At 40.5% G+C, this 18,725-nt stretch overlaps 1 protein-coding gene across 2 annotated transcripts in view; it reads right to left on the bottom strand.

The window, feature by feature from the left end:
* The window catches only part of LOC111866645 (H/ACA ribonucleoprotein complex subunit 4), an 83,274-nt gene extending 65,176 nt beyond the window's left edge, over nt 1–18,098 (bottom strand). Inside the window, exons 1-4 of one of the 2 annotated variants that reach the window (XM_023855789.2) lie at nt 17,992–18,098; nt 12,235–12,386; nt 11,941–12,157; nt 9,886–10,001 (exon numbers count right to left, since the gene is read on the bottom strand). In XM_023855789.2, the coding sequence (XP_023711557.1) occupies nt 9,886–10,001; nt 11,941–12,157; nt 12,235–12,386; nt 17,992–18,007 (501 nt within the window). In that variant the 5' untranslated portion in view covers nt 18,008–18,098. The remainder of the gene's footprint in view (nt 1–9,885; nt 10,002–11,940; nt 12,158–12,234; nt 12,387–17,991) is intronic. The other variant, XM_023855791.2, reaches the window with a different exon arrangement.
* Between the last annotated feature and the right edge of the window lie 627 nt (nt 18,099–18,725).

The raw sequence follows: 18,725 nt of genomic DNA, 5'->3' as shown, positions 1-18,725 counted from the left end.
ATGACATTCTACTCTCAGTACATACTACGTAGGTTGTACCGAAAGTCATAAGCAACTCTTTTTTTTGCATGCAACCTGGGAACAGCAGACGAAAGAGAGTACGGGGTAGGTGAAACCAGCTGTTGTGTTAGCCTTGAGTGTCTTGTGATGTCAATAGCTTGCATCACGTGACCAATATCACTCCTAACAAAATGGCCAACACCTATATGTCATTTCGCCAGTGCTGTCATCAAATTTCTTGTGAAAGAGGAAATCCCTGCTGCAGAAATTCACCAGAGACTTCAGTGTGCTTATGGAAGTGTGTGCATGAGGGCGAGCAGTGTTTGAAGATGGGTGAAACATTTTAAAGATGGGAACACCAGCATCGAAGATGAGCCTTGGAGTGGTCGTCCTCGAACAGCCTCAACTGAACGCAACAAGGAAAGAGTGGATAAGACCATTCAAGATGACAGGTGTGTGACTGTGGACACAATAGCCTGAAAACTTGGAATAGGGCACAGTGCAATACAGGAAATGATTGAAAGCTTGGGCTAGGAAAGTTGGTGCTTGTTGGGTCCCGCGGTTATTGACCGAAGACCACAAAGGTCAGCGAAAAGCCATCACCTCAGAACTGCTGCAGAGATATCGACACGAAGGTGATGATTTTTTGCTCTGTATTGTGACAGGTGACGAAAGCTGGTTTCACCATTTCGAGCCTGAAATGAAACGGCAGAGTATGGAATGGCACCATTTGCATTCTCCATCAAAAAAGAAAGCAAAGACAGTGCCATCAGCTGCGAAGGTGATGGGCACAGTCTTCTGGGATGCAGAGAGGTTTATTCTGGCCGAATTCCTGGAACCTGCGCAAACCATCAATGCTGCTCATTATGTCCAGATGCCGCACAAGCTCCGTCGTGCATTGCACAATAAATGCCCGGGACGAAACATCATCGTCCTACACAACAATGCTCGCCCCCATGACGCTCACCTCACATTGGAAGCAGTTGCAAAGATGGGGTGGGAAGTTCTTCCACACTCCTCCTATAGCCCTGATCTGGCACCCTCCAAATACCATCTTTTTGGATTTGTGAAGGATCAGCTGCATGGACGTTTTGAGACAAGGGAGGCAATTCAGAAAGCAGTGCATCAGTGTCTTCGGATGGCTGGAATGGAATTTTACAGAAGGGGAATTTTCAAACTCCCAGAACGCCAGAAAAATGTGGAAAAATAAAGAAAGGTCTGTAGATTGAGGTGGTGTATTTGGTTTGCCAATAATAAAGCATGTTACTTTACACACATTTGTTGCTCATGACTTTCAGTACGACCCTCGTACATTCATTACTTTTATACACAATTAATAATAAACATTTATTTAATTTAACCAATGAGATTCACAAATACAAAACCAGAGCCCTCAATAATTTATATTTACCTGCAGTTAACCTAACAAAATACAATAAAGGTGCATACATATCAGGTATCAAAGTTTTTAATCATCTTCCTCAAACAATAAAAATGTTGGCTACTGATGTGAGAAGTTTTAAATTTGCATTGAAGAGGTTCTTTTTATTCCATGAATGAATATTGTCAATATTGTCGCGTATCGCGGGGTATATCGCGACAAATAAATTCTCGATGTATTCGATGTAGCGAACTTTATTTCACATCCGCTCTCACAATCACTCAATATTACAATCTGACGATTACTGCTATCTGCAGTATCACAATTAGTCCACTCCCAATGCCAGAATACAACTGACTGGCTGACTCTACGTCTCGACTCGGCGACTGTTACAGTACAACTCAGTGGTAGCCACACTAGAACTCGAACTCGAACTCGAACTGATCGATACGCACTGTGCATCCACTTATATAGCTGCAGTGCTTGCCTGTGGCGTAATGAGTGCCACGTCACAGTAGGACGTTGATTACGGTTACGTTAGCGTTGCGCGTTACGTCACCGCGTGACGTCACCGCGGAGGGGAGTGGCGGGGAGCGCTACGTTACCGTGGAGAGGAGGGGGGTTCTCAGTCGCGCAACATGTTACAATATAATTGGTCATAAGTGAGTAAATCTGTAGTGTTATTAATTCAGTTAATATAGGTAATTTAAATAAAACTGTATTAATTTAAGTTTTATAGTAAGTTATTTTTAAATTATGTTTATTAATTAAAATATTTTTTTTTACTTTATATCATTATTTATGTTAATCGATTAATGTAAGTGGTTTTAATTATGTGACTCATGTAATTTTGTATATGTATCTGATATATCTATTTTCAAGGGACTATTTCCACATCCTAGGTTTGTTACCTGTATGGATATATGGAAAATAAAGAAAATGAATGAATGAATGAATTTTAAACATGTCGGTGCTTCTCCTGCTATGAAAACAACATTCTACAACTTAGCCACTTCACCGTTATGGACGTAACATTCCACATGCCAGAGAAATGTAGACAAATGAAGACTTGACGCCAGATCCACGAGGCCACGCAGTCCATGACCGTCTCACATAGCAACCCCCCAGCTTAAGGGTTAATGCCCTCCCATTAACCTTGCCTTTCTCCACCGACACAATATCCTATATCTGCTCTAACGTTGCTCCTGCTCCCCAGACCCTTCCCCTCTCCCTCTCCACTGATTTCCCATGTATACCTGTCTCTTCCTTTCCTACTCTCATATAGCTGAGTTTATTTCCGACATTAGTCTGCTTGCACCTGCTCTCACTGTTTCTTTGCTTGCGGATTTTATTTTTCCTTCTACCGTGAAGATGGAGGCGATACGTTCCTCTAAAACGTCGGTTAACACCATATCTACATGGCGCCACATCCCAGAAGACTGCTTCCTTCATAGTCACCACCGTGGAAAACTCAAATCTTACAAAAATGAAGTAAATAACAGCTTAACAATATACACTCAACTCACTGAAGCAGGTAAGATTGTATGTGGACAAACAAGTTAGGAAATTTATGCAACATATAACAGTTCCAATGCATTTACTTCCTTTTCTTTAATTATCTTGAAAAGCACAAGAACAGAAAACTGTGGTGCATAAAATGCTCCATTTTTCCTCTATGACTACTGTTCAAAACATGTTTTCACTCCTGCAAGTATTTTGCGAGCTACATTCAAAATGTGTACAGAAATGCATATAGGTTCTCCTGTGAAGTGTTCCCCATTTTTTTTTACCAGAAACAGAATATTTCAACAAATTTTAGTAACACTCCCAAAATGTCATGAAAATCCATTCAGTGGCTCCACTGCTTTTCTGCAATTTTTCAATGCAAACATGCATACAAAAATATGCATGGATGTCTGTCTATATTTATTATATTTGAGTTAGGTACCAACCTTCTGATGGGCTGATCCCCTGTCCAAGGTGTGTCTTATATCAGTAAGACAGTATCAGTACTGTCTTCACAGTAAGAAAGTGAAGTGAAACAGAGTGTATCACAGATGCCCTATGCTCCAAGTGGGAGCAACAGGAATAGAAAAAGAAAGAAGAGTTCGTAAGGATATGAACTACTTGAAACTGGCTCAAAACAAGATTCATTGGATGGGATTTTATGATGACAGTGATGAACCTTTGGACTGTACAACAGGGAGTTTCTTGGTCAGCTGACTACCTACAAACTGGAAACAAAATATTCTGCACCATGCAGTTGGGTAAACTCTATAGCCCCATAGGCATCATATTTGTACCCAAACAGCAGAAGGATTAAAGATACTACCTCCAACAATGACTCCAGCATCCCCTCCACATTTGCAACCTCACTGGAATGCTTAACTTTCTTCCTACCTGGAATATATTTTAATATATACAGGAAGGATATCTGGCAACTATGCTCTTCTGCTATGTGCATGTGGGTTGCAGCCTTTCTTACTAGGCTAGCTGTGGCAATATGTGACTGGAGCTACATGGCTGAATGAAAGTTACTGGTCTACTAGCAGTATCTGCATTACATATCTCTCATAATTCATTTTATCTTCATAAAACAATGGACCCATTATCCTCCTTGCACACAGGCCACACACTTTTGCATCACAGAATGAGACTCTGTATATGTGGATTCCTTGTGCTATCAGCATATATCTTTTTGTGATTTCATATGTCCATTCAAATAAAACATGAAAAAAAGTCAATTCAGAATCATTCTCATCCCTTTAACTGACTAAAGATAACAGTTACAGATATTACTGCATAATGTGACTGTAAAATGCAGGCCAGAGATTCAAATTTTGCTGTAGTCCTCAAAATATTCCCCTCCTATTGGTGAGTTCTTTCGGCAAAAGCACTTAAGTGAAACTCCTAGTTAAGGTACATAAATATGTGCAGTAAAGTCACATTACTTACTTGATACTATAACAGCTGCCCAAAATTGCATTCTCCAAAATCCACGTACATACCACCAGACAAAAATCACACATTATGAGTCATGCCTTAACAAAGACTACCTGAATCACTGCATGTTTGTTCTTGTGACCAATTGTACACTGTAAGCATGTTTACACCTACAGTAACCAATAATAGCAATTAAGAGTATTGACCAGCCACAGAGAATTAGTTATGAGAATTCTGAGCAGGCCAGTAAACCAACAGACATGACAGAACATTCAATGTTGACTCCATGAGCTGCTTTCAATGAGTAAATAATCAGCACAGGACTATGGCCACTATGTCCACTGAATATGAATATGTGGGAAAAGTTGACAGAAAGACTACAGGAACAACCAGTGCTTTAAAGTTCAAATTCTGTAATGGTATTCTAGGAATTAGAGGCGAACATCAAACATGCTGCAGAATCCGTCCTGTTAGGGCCCTTGTCCACAAGAATTCCTGCCAGAACGGTAATTCACCCAGCCGGCAGACAAAACCGGGTGGCCTTGTCCACAGAGACGGCAGGCGCGCGGAAAATGTTTCACTCGAGTCGAGGTGAGTCTGTGCACAGGTGCAGTAGAATGGATAATACGGATGTATGCACCCTCATTGCACTATATTATTTTTACAAAAAGAAACAGCGACGACGCAGAAGGTATTGGGTGCATCCTGTGTTGCAAGACCGATTTAAATTTGGTGCTTTTAGTACACTGTTTGAAAAACTACGACATGACAACGCAAAGCATGTTAATTTTTTTAGAATGTCAAAAGAAACATTTGACAAGTTACTGACAATTTTATGCATCCATTTGAAACATGACGACACCAATATGCGGAACTGCATTTCTCCTCCTGAAATGCTAGCAGTGACACTGAGGTGAGTACACGTTCAAATTGTTTACTTGCTTGAAAATATTTATTTGTTATACACAAATGAACACCTTAATTTAAAAAAGCTCTCGGTAAAAGAAGTGAAATGGAAAATGAATTACTTTTATCTACCTTAACAAGGACACAAATGCCCCTTCTCATTCAATAGACCCAAAAACAAATGAAAATGTCCAATATTGATATAAATTACTAATTTCCAGTAACACAAATGAAAAGTACCTTAAATTAATTGTATCCTCCTTATTAAGGTAGCCACCAAAATTGATAGTTGTCTTTCATCCTTTTTATACACTCACATTATCAAAGATGACAAAACACTCCACATTTTAGATTTCGTTAGAAAAATCGAAAGTCTCTGAAACATTAGATAAGACGGATGCAGGACTAGTATAAGATTCAAAATACGTCTGTTCACTAGATGCAGCACTTGTACTAGTTGAGGCTTGTGAGTGTTTGGCAAGGGAATATATTGGATGGCCATGATGTTGATTAGCCCATGATGTCTGGTGGTATGATGATGGACCTGCGACAGTTTGGTATCCACGTGATGTATGACATTGGTTCCCGGAAACTTCAGAGGATTGTGGACGCATTCCACTCTTTCGATGTTTTGACGTAATACTTTTAATCAGTTTCATGACTTGATATTGAAAGTAGACGATATCTTCATCATAAAATTTGTCTACAGTTGGTGCAATGCCTTTAAAAAGAAGACATAATTCTGCTTTGGCCCTGTTAAATTGAAGCGTCGATGATAGTCATCATTTTCCTGTCCAATTCATTTGTAGCTCTTGTTTTTTGGTGGTTTTTCTCTATGTTCAAGATTACGTTTGTCCTCTTGCCTCTCAGCCTGCCTGTCAGCAAGGTTAACGTTATCAGGCATATTTGAAGTAGTTTGTCGATGAGTTGCTATTTTTGCCAGAAATCATAGTTGCGCCTCTTTGCTCCAGAACCACTCTTCTCCTCCTCGTTTAATTTCTTGTGACATTTCATCCAGTTATCCCTGATGTTTGCCCATTTTTTCATCACCAGTTTTCCTGGAAAAAGAAACGAAAAAGAATTAAATCTATGTTTTTTTTCCACGTACTTAGCAACAGGAAATACATTCATAGATCTCCATTACAGTTTCAGACTGGGAATAAAAACAATTAGTAGAATTGTACGTAGCTGATTCCAAAAGTAAGGTCTCCAAAGCGCTGGGTAATTTTTCGTGCGGCTGTTGGCAACCCTGTTGCATTCGTTGCTCCCCCCACTCCCTCCAATACCTCCAAGCGTGCACGCACATAGCTAGGACAGCTAGGACGCTCAGTCTTGGCACGGTTGCCGTTAGAAATGGAGCTCCAGATTACTAAAACCGCGAAGTGTGAGATTCGCGCAGTTATTCGGTTTTTGAACGCAAAAGGGACTAAACCAATTGAAATTCATCGTCAATTGGTGGAAGTGTATGGCGAGTCATGCATGGACATAAAGAACATCCGCAAGTGGTGTAGGGAGTTTGAATCTGGTCGTACTGCAATACACGACGAAAAAAGAACTGGGAGACCGTCAATTTCTGACGAGACAGACGCGAAGATTGAGCGAGTCATGCGTCAGGATAGGCGCATCACACTCGATGATCTCTGCATTTCGGTTTCCGAGGTTTCCCGAACCACCATTTATCGGCTTTTGACAGAGAAGTTGAATTATCGGAAGGTGTGCACAAGATGGGTCCCGCAAATGCTCACGGAAGACCACAAACGGCAGAGAGTTGACTCTTCCCGTGAATTTTTTCGCCGCTATGCTGACGAAAAGGACAACTTCTTGAATTCAATTGTCACAGGTGACGAAACCTGGGTGTACCACTTCACACCTGAGACAAAAAAACAATCACGTCAGTGGCGGCATTCCTCTTCGCCTAAGCCTCGAAAATTCAAGCAAACACAGCCTGCTGGTAAAGTCATGGCAACTGTGTTTTGGGATCGAAACGGGGTGTTGGTTGACTTTATGGAAACTGGGACCACAATAAACGCTGAGAGATATTGTGAGACACTGAGAAAACTCAGGCGGGCGATTCAGAACCGGAGAAGAGGGATGTTGAGCAAGGGCGTAAGCATTCTCCACGATAACGCTTGCCCCCATGCTGCCCAACAAACCGTCGTGCAACTGCAACAGTTTGGATGGATCATCACCCATCCACCCTATAGTCCGGACTTGGCGCCCAGTGACTATCATCTCTTTCCAAAGTTGAAAGAACATTTGTCTGGAAAGCGCTTCGACGACGACGATGAGGTGAAAGCTGAGGTTCGAAGTTTCCTGAACAGCATGGAGGTGAACTGGTATGACATGGGCATACAAAAACTGCCACTGCGCCTACAAAAATGCATCGACCAAAATGGCGATTATGTAGAGAAATGAGTACATGCTCAAGATTCAACTGATGTATCCAAAATTGAAAATAAATGTTTATTTTATATTTTCAAATATAGGAGACCTTACTTTTGGAATTACCCTCGTACATGAGGTTTGCATGAAGATGTGGTTGTTATTATATAGAACATATATGCCAATTCCGCCAGTCAGTGAATGGATGGATATAGCACGTCAGTTTCAAATTACCGCAAATTTTCCAAACTGCAAGCACATCAGGATTATCAAACCAGAAGAGAGTGGTTCAATGTTTTTCAATTATAAATGTTATTATTCGTTAGTCCTGATGGCAGTAGTGGACGCAAATTATAATTTCATTTTTGTGGATGCCAGTGATTATGGAAAGGATTGTGACTCAAGTGTGTTTAAAGGAACGTCGTTATGGAAAAAGCTGCAAGTAAACACACTGAGCATACCTCCTCCCAGGGCACTGTCAGATATTGAAGGGGAACTGCCATATGTTTTCGTAGGTGACGAAGCTTTTGCATTGCATAATAATTTAATTCGTCCCTATGGTAGCCGAGAACTTGACCACATTAAGCGAATTTTTAACTATCGCTTAACTAGAGCAAGACGATTTGTAGACTGTGCATTTGGTATGATGATAAATAAGTGGAGGATTTTTCACCGGCCTTTGAATGTCTCCACAGATTTTGCGACTGACATAGTAAAGGCTTCTTGTGTTCTTCAGAATTTCATCCATAAAGAAGAGGGACTTAATACTATGTGTGCCGATACGACTATAGATGTGGACTTGGAACTAAGAGAACTCCCTCGCTCACAAGCAGTACGAGGTGGTTTGTCAGCGAACTCTATCAGAAATAATTTCGCTAAGTACTTTGTTTCCAAAGCTGGAAAAATTCCATGGCAGAATAAGTTCGCTTAATGTATTAATGCATTATGTGCAGTAATGGAGATAATCTACGAACTCAGCACTGCCAATGCCATAAATTCACTGTCTCACAACTTCTTGTGAGAATCTTTATTATTAGTGAATATTTTGTTGGGAAATCATTGTTAGCAGTTTATTTGTTCAATGTGCAATTTTTAAATCACAAGTTCATTGCTAGATAATATCGTATCTGCACATGGAGAATGTTTTGACAATAGCAGTCATTTTTATGATATTAATAAAATAACTGAAAACAGACAGTAAGTACAGATAGAAAGTATGTACTGTGTATTAATAAAATTATCACACAAAAAATTAAGATGAAAATTACGTACCTATATCATTTCTCTCCTTATTTCCCAGTGTTTCAAAATCTTCTTTAAGGTGTGAGTATACATCCTTCCAAGCTTGCAAAGTTAGCCGCCTGTCTTTGTACGCTTCACTTGACTTATCCCACAGTACTGGTCTTTCCTTGACAAGCGTAATTAATAATTCATAGTCAATATTGAATTCTGCGCTCATTGTAATGAAAAGAATACTACAGGCACAAAACACATGAAACTTGCACGCTCAAGACCAACTGATGACTTGACGGCGAGCTCGCCGGCTCATGGACATGTAGACATGTTAATGCATGTCCCACTGAGAACATGGTGCACCATCCAGCTGCCGTCTCTACAGTGGGAATCCGGTGCTGCATCCAGCAGCCGGACCAGTAGATTTGCCGTGATGGCTCGTGGACAAACTCTCATATGAAACAAAGCATCACTACCAACCGGGTAAATCTATCAGAATGGCGGACGGCGAAAATTCTTGTCATGGACAAGGGCCCTTAGTGTGAAATGTGCTTGGATGTTGGCAGACACCATTAGCTACTGTAACATCCAACAAGTAAACTGGCTTTATCAAAATATTCCTTTTAAATGCAGATGGAACCTCCAATTAAATTAAATAGTTTTGGTTACCTCATCCAAGATACATCAATCACTAGCTGGTGTCCCACTCTATCAACAGGTGAAGGCTGCAAATAAAGGACTGAACTCCTCTGTTTAATTTTCTAAAATCTTGAACATTAAACATGCAAAGAAAAAATTCTTAAATCCATGTTCCTCTGAATTTCCATTCCACATCAACAGGATCTCTGCCAGTCAAAAAGTGGAAAGGAATACATGAATCTACAGTGAAACCCAAAGTTTAGGTTCCCATATTTAACAGTTTTCTGCTGACCCATCTTGTGGGATGGAACTATCAATGGCACAAAGTTGTCACATTCAGACAGTAGTACATTAACCTGGGACTGGTAACAGAACTACAGATGCCATGAGGATTGCCTTACCTTCTTCTCACTCTCTACTGCTGAGTGCAGTTTGAAGACACACACATATTCCTTTCCTGCATTCTGCTGGGACTTGGCAAGCCGCGTTGCTTTCTCAATACATACGATGAGGCAGCCTGTACATTAACCCCTCTCATCACTGAACTCAGTCTTACCACAAAATGGCATGCAATCACTATCAAGTGCAAACAAATTCCAAAGTCTAGTCCCTATCTGTAAATGCCAGAACCAAACCAGGACAGGATATACAAACTAAACACAACAAGTTAAGAAAAACATTACAATATTCCACTCACAAGCCCGTGCATCTATGACCATGCATAATTTAACACAGTCCAGTCTCCAAAATGTCATTTTAAATAGAAAACAGGACAATGGATAATGAATAGAAAGTCAATAACTGCATTAATATACCACTGTCACAAACTTTTAGACCTTATTTAAATTCTAAAGGGTTCTGACCACTGTGTATAACACTAGGAATTATGGGAACTTTGGACTTGTCTATTGCCTGGTATTATGAGGAGCACAGTGTTCTGGAAACTGAGTATGTTTGTCCTCATGTGAGGGGATGACAGACATGTACTCTGTCAGGTCCATTAGAAAGAGCTAACCTCTGTCAGCACAACTATAGCTGTGTGTGTGTACTGGTTCATCCTGTTATGTGAGAGAGCCAGTGCGATCCACACAGTTGTCTTGCACTCCTCTTGCTTCACTTTATTCTGTGAGTGGGCCAGCAGGAGCTGATGAGTTGTCTTAGTTTCTTCCCATTACCTATATAAAACCCAGCTCATGGAACACAAATTCCTCTGATTGCTAAATGCTTCATGCTGGTTTCTTGCTTGGTTTATTCTTTGACCCTAAAGATAAAGGCAATATGTCCCTTGGAAAACTCAGTTGCCTACACACCGTTGTGTATCAGAAGATATCTCTGTCCAATATTCATAAAATTTGTCAAATAGATTTGAAAGGATTCTTACAATGGTGTAAGCTGTACAGAACTATTATGCTTTCTTTGTACTCTATTCACCGTCTGGTATATATATATATAAGACAAAAAACCACAATATTTCAGAAACTGGATTTGTCTCCATCCTCAGGAGGATGGGGCAGGATAGACCTATTTAGTTGGGCCCATTAGAAAGAGCTAGTCCCAGTCACTGGACCACTGGTCCAGTGGTCCCTCAATTTCTGAAATTCTAAAGGGACTCCAACTTCAAAATTAAAATATAAAAAACTGAATTTCATCAAGATTCAAATATAACTGAGTAAACTGAAACGCCATTCTAATTTTGTGATCCCTATGATAAATTAAAATTTGAAAAAATAAGAATACATTTTACCAGCAATCAAAGTGAAAGTATTCTCATGAGATTAGTGACTATACATGGAGTATGGATTGGCAGCTGGATTCATTGGACTCTTAAATACCCATAGCTAAAGTAATTATATCACTACTGATAATTCAAGCGATATACAATTCAGTATGGCACACACTAAGTCTCCTCAGTCTGCTGTGTCTTCGCCAGTCATTGTCTGGTAATAGATCCACTCACGTTACTGGCTGGTGACTGTCTTGCCTCACAGTGTCCTCATATTCTTGGCTTCCAGGCCACAACTGCCTGTGCCTCTTGCTGCGTCTGGCCACCACTGGCAACCACCCTCTATCACTGGCACTGAAGATTGCCTGCAGACTTTCTCGCTTGTCCAGCTGGCCTCCTCCTATAGCCTTGGCATGAACCACATAAAAATCGCTGCCTATAACAGTTACTCCACTGTTGCGTGCGTAACTGTTGCTGCTGTCATAAGATGATCACCAACAGTTGCATAACAACAAATGCTCATTTACACTGATATCACATGTTTACCAGGCTGTAATCTAGCAATGGATGTCTCTTCTCACTCCAGAATTCTGGCTTCAAGTCCTCATACCACAGCATGTAAAACCTCAAATGAACATACATAAAGTGAACAGACGTACATGTACCACTCTGCTTACAAGATGCTCAAATGACTTGCACTAGTTACATGCAGGAACTAGGGGTATTTATTTACCTGTTGTTTTTGGATCCAATGTTCCAGAATGACCAGTTTTCTCCACTTTCAATATCCTCTTAACCCATGCAACTACTTCATGAGAACTTGGATTAGCAGGTTTGTCAAGGTTAAGGTATCCAGAACGTACATATTCACGTATGTCCCTCTTAAGTGGTGAAGCACCAAACGGCAGAGGGGTGTAGTGGTTTGTTCTGCAGCACAACTTGTCAAAGTTCTGAAACATGACAGAATTAAGGTTACAGCTGTGGCATCATAAAAACTGTTCATTACAAATAACAGAGGATCAGCTACCTTCAGTAAAAGTGGCCACTGTGATGTGTCCAGAGGCTGTATCTGCTCTGATGACTCAAGGTGGTAGTCTCCCTCACACTGCACTTCACCCAGCAGCTTGTGGTGTCTCTTCTTCTTCTTCTTCTTAATTTTTTCTTCGTGTCCAACTACAACTGCATAAAAGGCAAACAGAGTAAGTGGTGTCATAACTCTACATCAGAAGCTTAGCTCATCCAGTACAACTGCACTGTCAGATATCTGTCATCTTACATTGTAAATAGCCTGCTGTACTGTGTCTAAAACATATTTGAGGGTGTCACCAGACAGTGACACAGGTCATTACATTATCACTAGAAAATCACTAGAGTTTATTTTCAATACATGTAGGTAACCAAAACTGTCACACCACTAATGTCATTCAACACATGGAAGGCTGCGTAATCAAAGTATGACATATCCTCAGAGAGACTTTATACAGACAATAATGACTTTTATGTGACATTAATGCAAGCACAACACATGAGTTCTAGTACAGTCTAACATGCAACCCTCATTTAATGATTGTACTTCCACAAACCAGTCCTCACTTTAGTTTAATTTTTTACTAATCCAAAACCTTGTCATTATAGCTCTTGAACAAATACATTTCATGAATTGATCTAAAGAAATTGTTGGATTAGAAATGACACCAAACAGGTTTCAATTTCTTCACTGTGGGCCCAAAAAGCTGTGAACAGCAAAGGCAAAATATGCCTCAGTGATAATGGAGGTAAACAGATTGCATATAGTACCTCTCTACAGAAATTTCTGTTGTTAGGTTTCATGATTTTGATACTGCTGCAAGTGATTTACAATTTTTGTATTTCATACTGCCTTACACAGCTTTCAATGCCAAAGTAGGTATGGATGACATTTTCAAACCAACAATTAGGAATGAGAGTTTACACAGTATTATTAATAATAATGGGGTTAGAACAGTAAATTTTGCCACATCCAAAAATCTTATTGTTGAAAGTACAATGTTCCCACATCATAACATTCATAAAATTATTTGCACATCTCCTGATGGGAAAACACAACCAAACTCTTCATATTTTGATAGACAGAAGATGGTATTCAAGTATAATTGATGTCTAATCATTCAGACAGCAGATTGTAATACCACTACCAGCTGGTGGCAAAAGTTAGGGAGAGACTGGCAGTGAGTAAACAAACAATGCACAGAGTTCATATGGAGAAGTTCAACCTCAAGAAATTAAACAAGGTAGAGGGTAAAGAGCAGTACTGTGTTGAAATCTCAAACAGGTTCGCAGCTTTGCAAAACTTAGACACTCAGGTGGATATTAATAGAGCTCGGAAAACTATTGGAGAGAATATCAAAATAGCTGCCAAAGAGAGCTTATGTTATTGTGAATTAAAGAAGCATAAGCCATAGTTTGTTGATGGATGCTCAAAATTATTAGAGCAAAGGAAACATGCCAAACTGCTGTGGTTACAGGATCCAAGCAGAATAAATGGGGATAATCTGATCTATATATGTTGGTCATTTCATAAATAATGCACAGGTTGGCAACACTGATGCAACAACAGTGAGCCTCACGTCAGTTACAATTCAGGGCTTGAGAAAGAAGCGCGTTATTTTGTTTCATTTATAATGTACTCTGTTCTTGAATGACGTGAGTCAGAAATGGAGCCAGCACGGTTCTCGGGTATTGTGACTGTTGAAGACCAAAGGTCGTAAAATAAGATTGAAACTTTATGTGTAAAAACCCAACAGAAATCCACAGTGCTTTAAGTGAAGTTTGTGGAGAGTTAACAGTGGACCGTAGCACAGTTTCTCACTGGGCTAGTCGTTCTCGTGGCGGTCGTGTGAGCATAAATGATGATTCAAGGCCAGGAAGGCCGAAAACATCAACAGATGAACGAAGTGTGAAACTTGTGTCAGATACTCTTGAAGAAGAGCATCGTGCGACATGTGAGGAACTTTCTGAAACCATGGGAATTCCACCAATGTCAATATTCTGAATTCTGACAAATGATTTAAAGAAAAGAAAGATTTCTGCACGATGGGTCCCTTACTGCTTGACTGCTGAATAGAAGCAGAAACGCCTTGACACTGCAACCTTGCTGAAACAAAGATTCGACGTTGAAGGTCAAGCATTCTTGTATCGACTTGTCGCTGTCACTATTGATGAAACGTGGGTTGGACTTTGAACCAGAGCTGAAATCACAGTCCGAGTGGAGAGGTCCATCTTCCCCACGACCAAAATAATTTCGACAATCTCAATCAAAGGTCAAGCAAATGATGATCTTTGCTTATGATCACCAAGGAATCATCGCGACAGAGTTCTGTGTGGGAAAAGTGTCACAGCAGTTTATTATCGTGACTTTATGCAAAATCTGTGCAGAAAAATGCACAAAACCCGACCTCAATTGCTCAAGGGTGGGCCGATCATTCTCCATGACAACTCTCGCCCGCGTCGCAACAGAAAAGCTGCGCCAATAGGGTTGGGAGGTGTTGCCTCACTCCATACAGCCCAGACATGAGTCCACCAGACTTTGACTTATTCCCAAAGTTAAAAAACCTATGCGAGGCCGTCATTCTCCCTCTCTGGAAGAGCTTTCTGCTGCAGTTACCCAAGCCATTCAACAGCTAAACAAAGATGGTGTCCTGGATGGAATAGTAAAGCTTCCCACAGGTTGGAACTCAGTCACTGAGAAGTAGAGGGGCTATACTGAAGGACTGCAGAGAGATATTATAAAAAATAAACATGGACATAAACAAAAAATTGTGTGCATTATTTCTAAAATGACCTACGTAAGATGTGAAAACCGCAGGCATTTCAGGAATAAAATAAGGGAATATCTGAAAGACAAAATTAATGAGCCTGCAAAGAACAATAAGAACAAGAACATTAAGAGACCTGTATAGGGGAATAAATGACCGCCTCTGTGGTCTAGTGGTCAGCGTTCGGGGCTGCAGATCCAATGAAACTAGTCAGGCTGATTAAAATGTGTTTAAACAAAATGTATGGCAAAGTCTGTATACATAAACGTCTGATAATTTTACCTATCCAGAATGGTCTAAAACAAGGAGATGCTTTATTGCCATTCCTTTTCAACTCTGCTTTAGATTATGCCACTAGGAAGGTCCAGGAAAACCAGCTGGGACTGAATTTAAATGGGACACATCAGCTGTTGGTCTATGCTGATGATGTGAGTCTACTGGGTGATAACAAAGAAACCATAAAAACACAAACTTTAACTGACCCTAGTAAGGCGATTGGTCTAGAAGTAAACACAGAGAAAACTAAATAGATGTTGCTGTCTCGTCACCAGAATGCAGGGCAAAATCACGAAATAAAAACCTGATAACAGATGTTTCGAAAATGTGGCACAGTTCAGATATTTGGGGCTATAACGAACCAAAATCTCATTCAGGAGGAAATTAAGAAGAGACTGAAATTTGGGTAATCAGTCCATAACTTTTTGTCTTCTCGTCTTCTGTTCAAAAACATAAAAATCAGAATATACAATACTACAATTTTGTCCATGGTTCTGTATGGATGTGAAACTTGGTCTCTGACATTAACGGAGGAACTTAGACTGAGGGTGTTTGAGAACAGGGTGTTGAGGAAAATATTTGGACTGAAGAGAGATGAAGTGACAGGATGTTTGAGAAAGCTGCATAATGAGGAGCTTCATAACTTGTACTCTTTGCCAATTATAATCAAAATGATCAGTCATGGAGGATGAGTTGGACAGGGCAGGGCATGCAGCATGAATGGAGAAACAGAATGCATATGGGATATTGGCAGGAAAGCCAGAAGGAAAGAGACCACTAGGAAGGCCAAAACATAAGTTGGTAGACAATATTAAAATGGATCTTAGAGAGATAGGATGCGATGGGATGTTATGGATTGGATTGATCTGGTTCAGGATAGGGACCAGTGGAGGGCTCTTGTGACCATGGTAATGAACCTTCATGTTCCATAGAATGCTGGGAAGTTTTTGAGTAGCTGGACAATTGGTGGCTTCTCAAGAAGGGCTCAGCTCCATGAGTAAATTACACAGCTCAAGCACAAAATTCTATCCATTTTACAGAGCCTCTGCACCAGGTAACACACACACACCATTAAAATAAGCTAGTAAGATGAAAATCTGGGCCTGATATGCTTAAATCAGAAGGAAATATTCAATGTGCCAGAACAGGAAACTTCACAATATGTACACTTCTACCCAAATATGTTAACATGAAAACACATGTGGAACAAAGCATATAAGCCTCTGACACTGAATCTTTGAGGACCAAATGGTTTGGGAGATAGAATTACTCTTTATGCAAGTAGTATGCAATGCATTAGACATACCTTCTATGCAATGAGTTAAGGTAGGATAATGACACCACAGAGTACAACTACACAGCTGCAGATGTAAGGCACTATTAAAAGAACATTATCACCATGATTTATAGGATTGTCTTACAGACTAGTGGACACATAGGTAATAAATACTACCTTGCCTTCCTAAGGTCAGTGTAGGTTAGACTACCTTTAATTAGGATTTGCACAGATAACATACTGTATTTCTGTTTGCACAAACTGCTGGTGAGAAAATGGCACCACATCCACATTCGACAGCCATGCAGAGATGTGTTTCGAGCACTGCCAACCTCTGAAGTATCGTACTGTTTTTTTTTTTGTGTACATACTCACACCTGTCATCTCCTTTACATCAGCAACTGCCCTACATTCTGGTAGGTATATCGTACATGAAAGCTGTTTTGTTTATGTAAGATTAATGTAGAGTAGACTAGATTTGGTTACCATTAAAAGGGAACATACTGTACTTATGCTGATACCAACAGCCTTTGGTCCCAAGTTTTGCCACATCCCATGCAACAAGGCCTCAATAAGTTATGGTGTACTAGGGAACTGATTATGGAGACTATGGAGTGAAAACTGAATCACTGTCTTGGGCTGGGTACACATGTGCAAGATTTCTCATGAAGGTGCAATATCAGTCCTATACTTCACAGTCCATTAACCTATACATGAATTCAGTAAAGTATGGGGTGGAAAGAGGTTCTCTCCTATTACATGCAAGCGTCTTCTGATTCACAAGAAACCATGAACCCTTGCTTGTGTTAAGGTTGCAATGTCTTTGCTTCCTGCAAAGTGGAGTGATCAATTCTGGATTTTTTTGCAAGTTGTCTTCGTACTTTTGAAACTTAAATGTATAATGGGAATGGGGGGGGGGGATTCTTCACCAGGAAAATTTACGGAAAACACTGACCAATATTTAATTTTTCACAGGTTACCGACGTTGGCTGCATCTTACAATCCTTCCTGTTAACCAGCTGCTCTAAGCAAACTATTTCATGGGGTTCCTCCATGGCTACGGAAGGATGCATGGAAAGTACACCAAAACAGAAGACAACTGCCTCCTACCGGTTCTCATCCTACAGCACGTATTAACCTAGCAATTGATAACAGCATCCATATGTTAACTGAATAACTAACCAGACATGGAGTGGAAAGCAGTGTCTTGTCCAATATTAAAACAAATCATCGGGATATCGAAATGTGAACTGCACAGGGTATGAGAGACTGCTACTTTATAGCAATTAACATTTCCCTCACGAAAATATTCGCATACTGCCTTCAATATGACCTCGGTGTCTAACCTAATTCGTAATTTATAAACAAATAAAACAAATGCTTCCACTTCACACTTGGTTCAGAAACTGTCAGACACCTTACTCATTACTACACTTACATTCCGTTCTCTCCATTGTACAGTACAATTACCACGCGAACCACGTGCACAAAACACGGCGTCACCCCCACCACAAGTTCCACGCTCCACACCACAGAACACAGCGATAGAATTTTTCACGGCTCCTCCAATTGCCCACACAACCACGTGATTGACCAAGTGATCAAAGCAGGTCAAAGCCATCTGACTTGGCCTGGTCTCAGGTATTTATAACCCTTGTGTTTTATGACTTAGTTGTCCAGTGGTTGAGGCTATCTCTTTCTAAGGGGCCGAACAGAATAGGTGTTTTACCTCACCTGAGGACGGAAACATCCAGTTTCCGAAACGTCGTGTTTTTTTTTTTAGTTATCTTAAAAACCAGGACGATGGATGAAGTCCGAAAACCCAATATCTCTGTGTGTTACACACCATCGTCAGAATCCTATAGTAGTTAGTTAGTTAGCTACTGGAGAGGGTGGGTTTCCCCATGCACTTAGACCGGTATTGGTCCATTGTGCTTCCCTCTATGATATTCTACCAGTCTCTATACCCTACCGATAATGGTGCGTACCATCAGTCCCGCCGAGCAAGCGAGTTCGGCCACTTGCTTGGCGGTAGTTAGTTAGTTAGAGAGTGTGGGTTTCCCCCTGCACCGCGACCAGTTTGATCTATTGTGCTTCCCTCTATGATATTCTACCAGCCTCTATATCCTACCGGTACTGCTGCTTACCATCAGTCCCACCCAGCCAGCGAGA

This window comes from Cryptotermes secundus, unplaced genomic scaffold (genome assembly GCF_002891405.2).
Source record: "Cryptotermes secundus unplaced genomic scaffold, Csec_1.0 scaffold1755, whole genome shotgun sequence".
In the NCBI taxonomy this organism is placed as follows: domain Eukaryota; kingdom Metazoa; phylum Arthropoda; class Insecta; order Blattodea; family Kalotermitidae; genus Cryptotermes; species Cryptotermes secundus.
The sequence above is the reverse complement of the archived record's forward strand: the minus strand, read 5'-3'. Positions and strand labels throughout refer to the sequence as shown.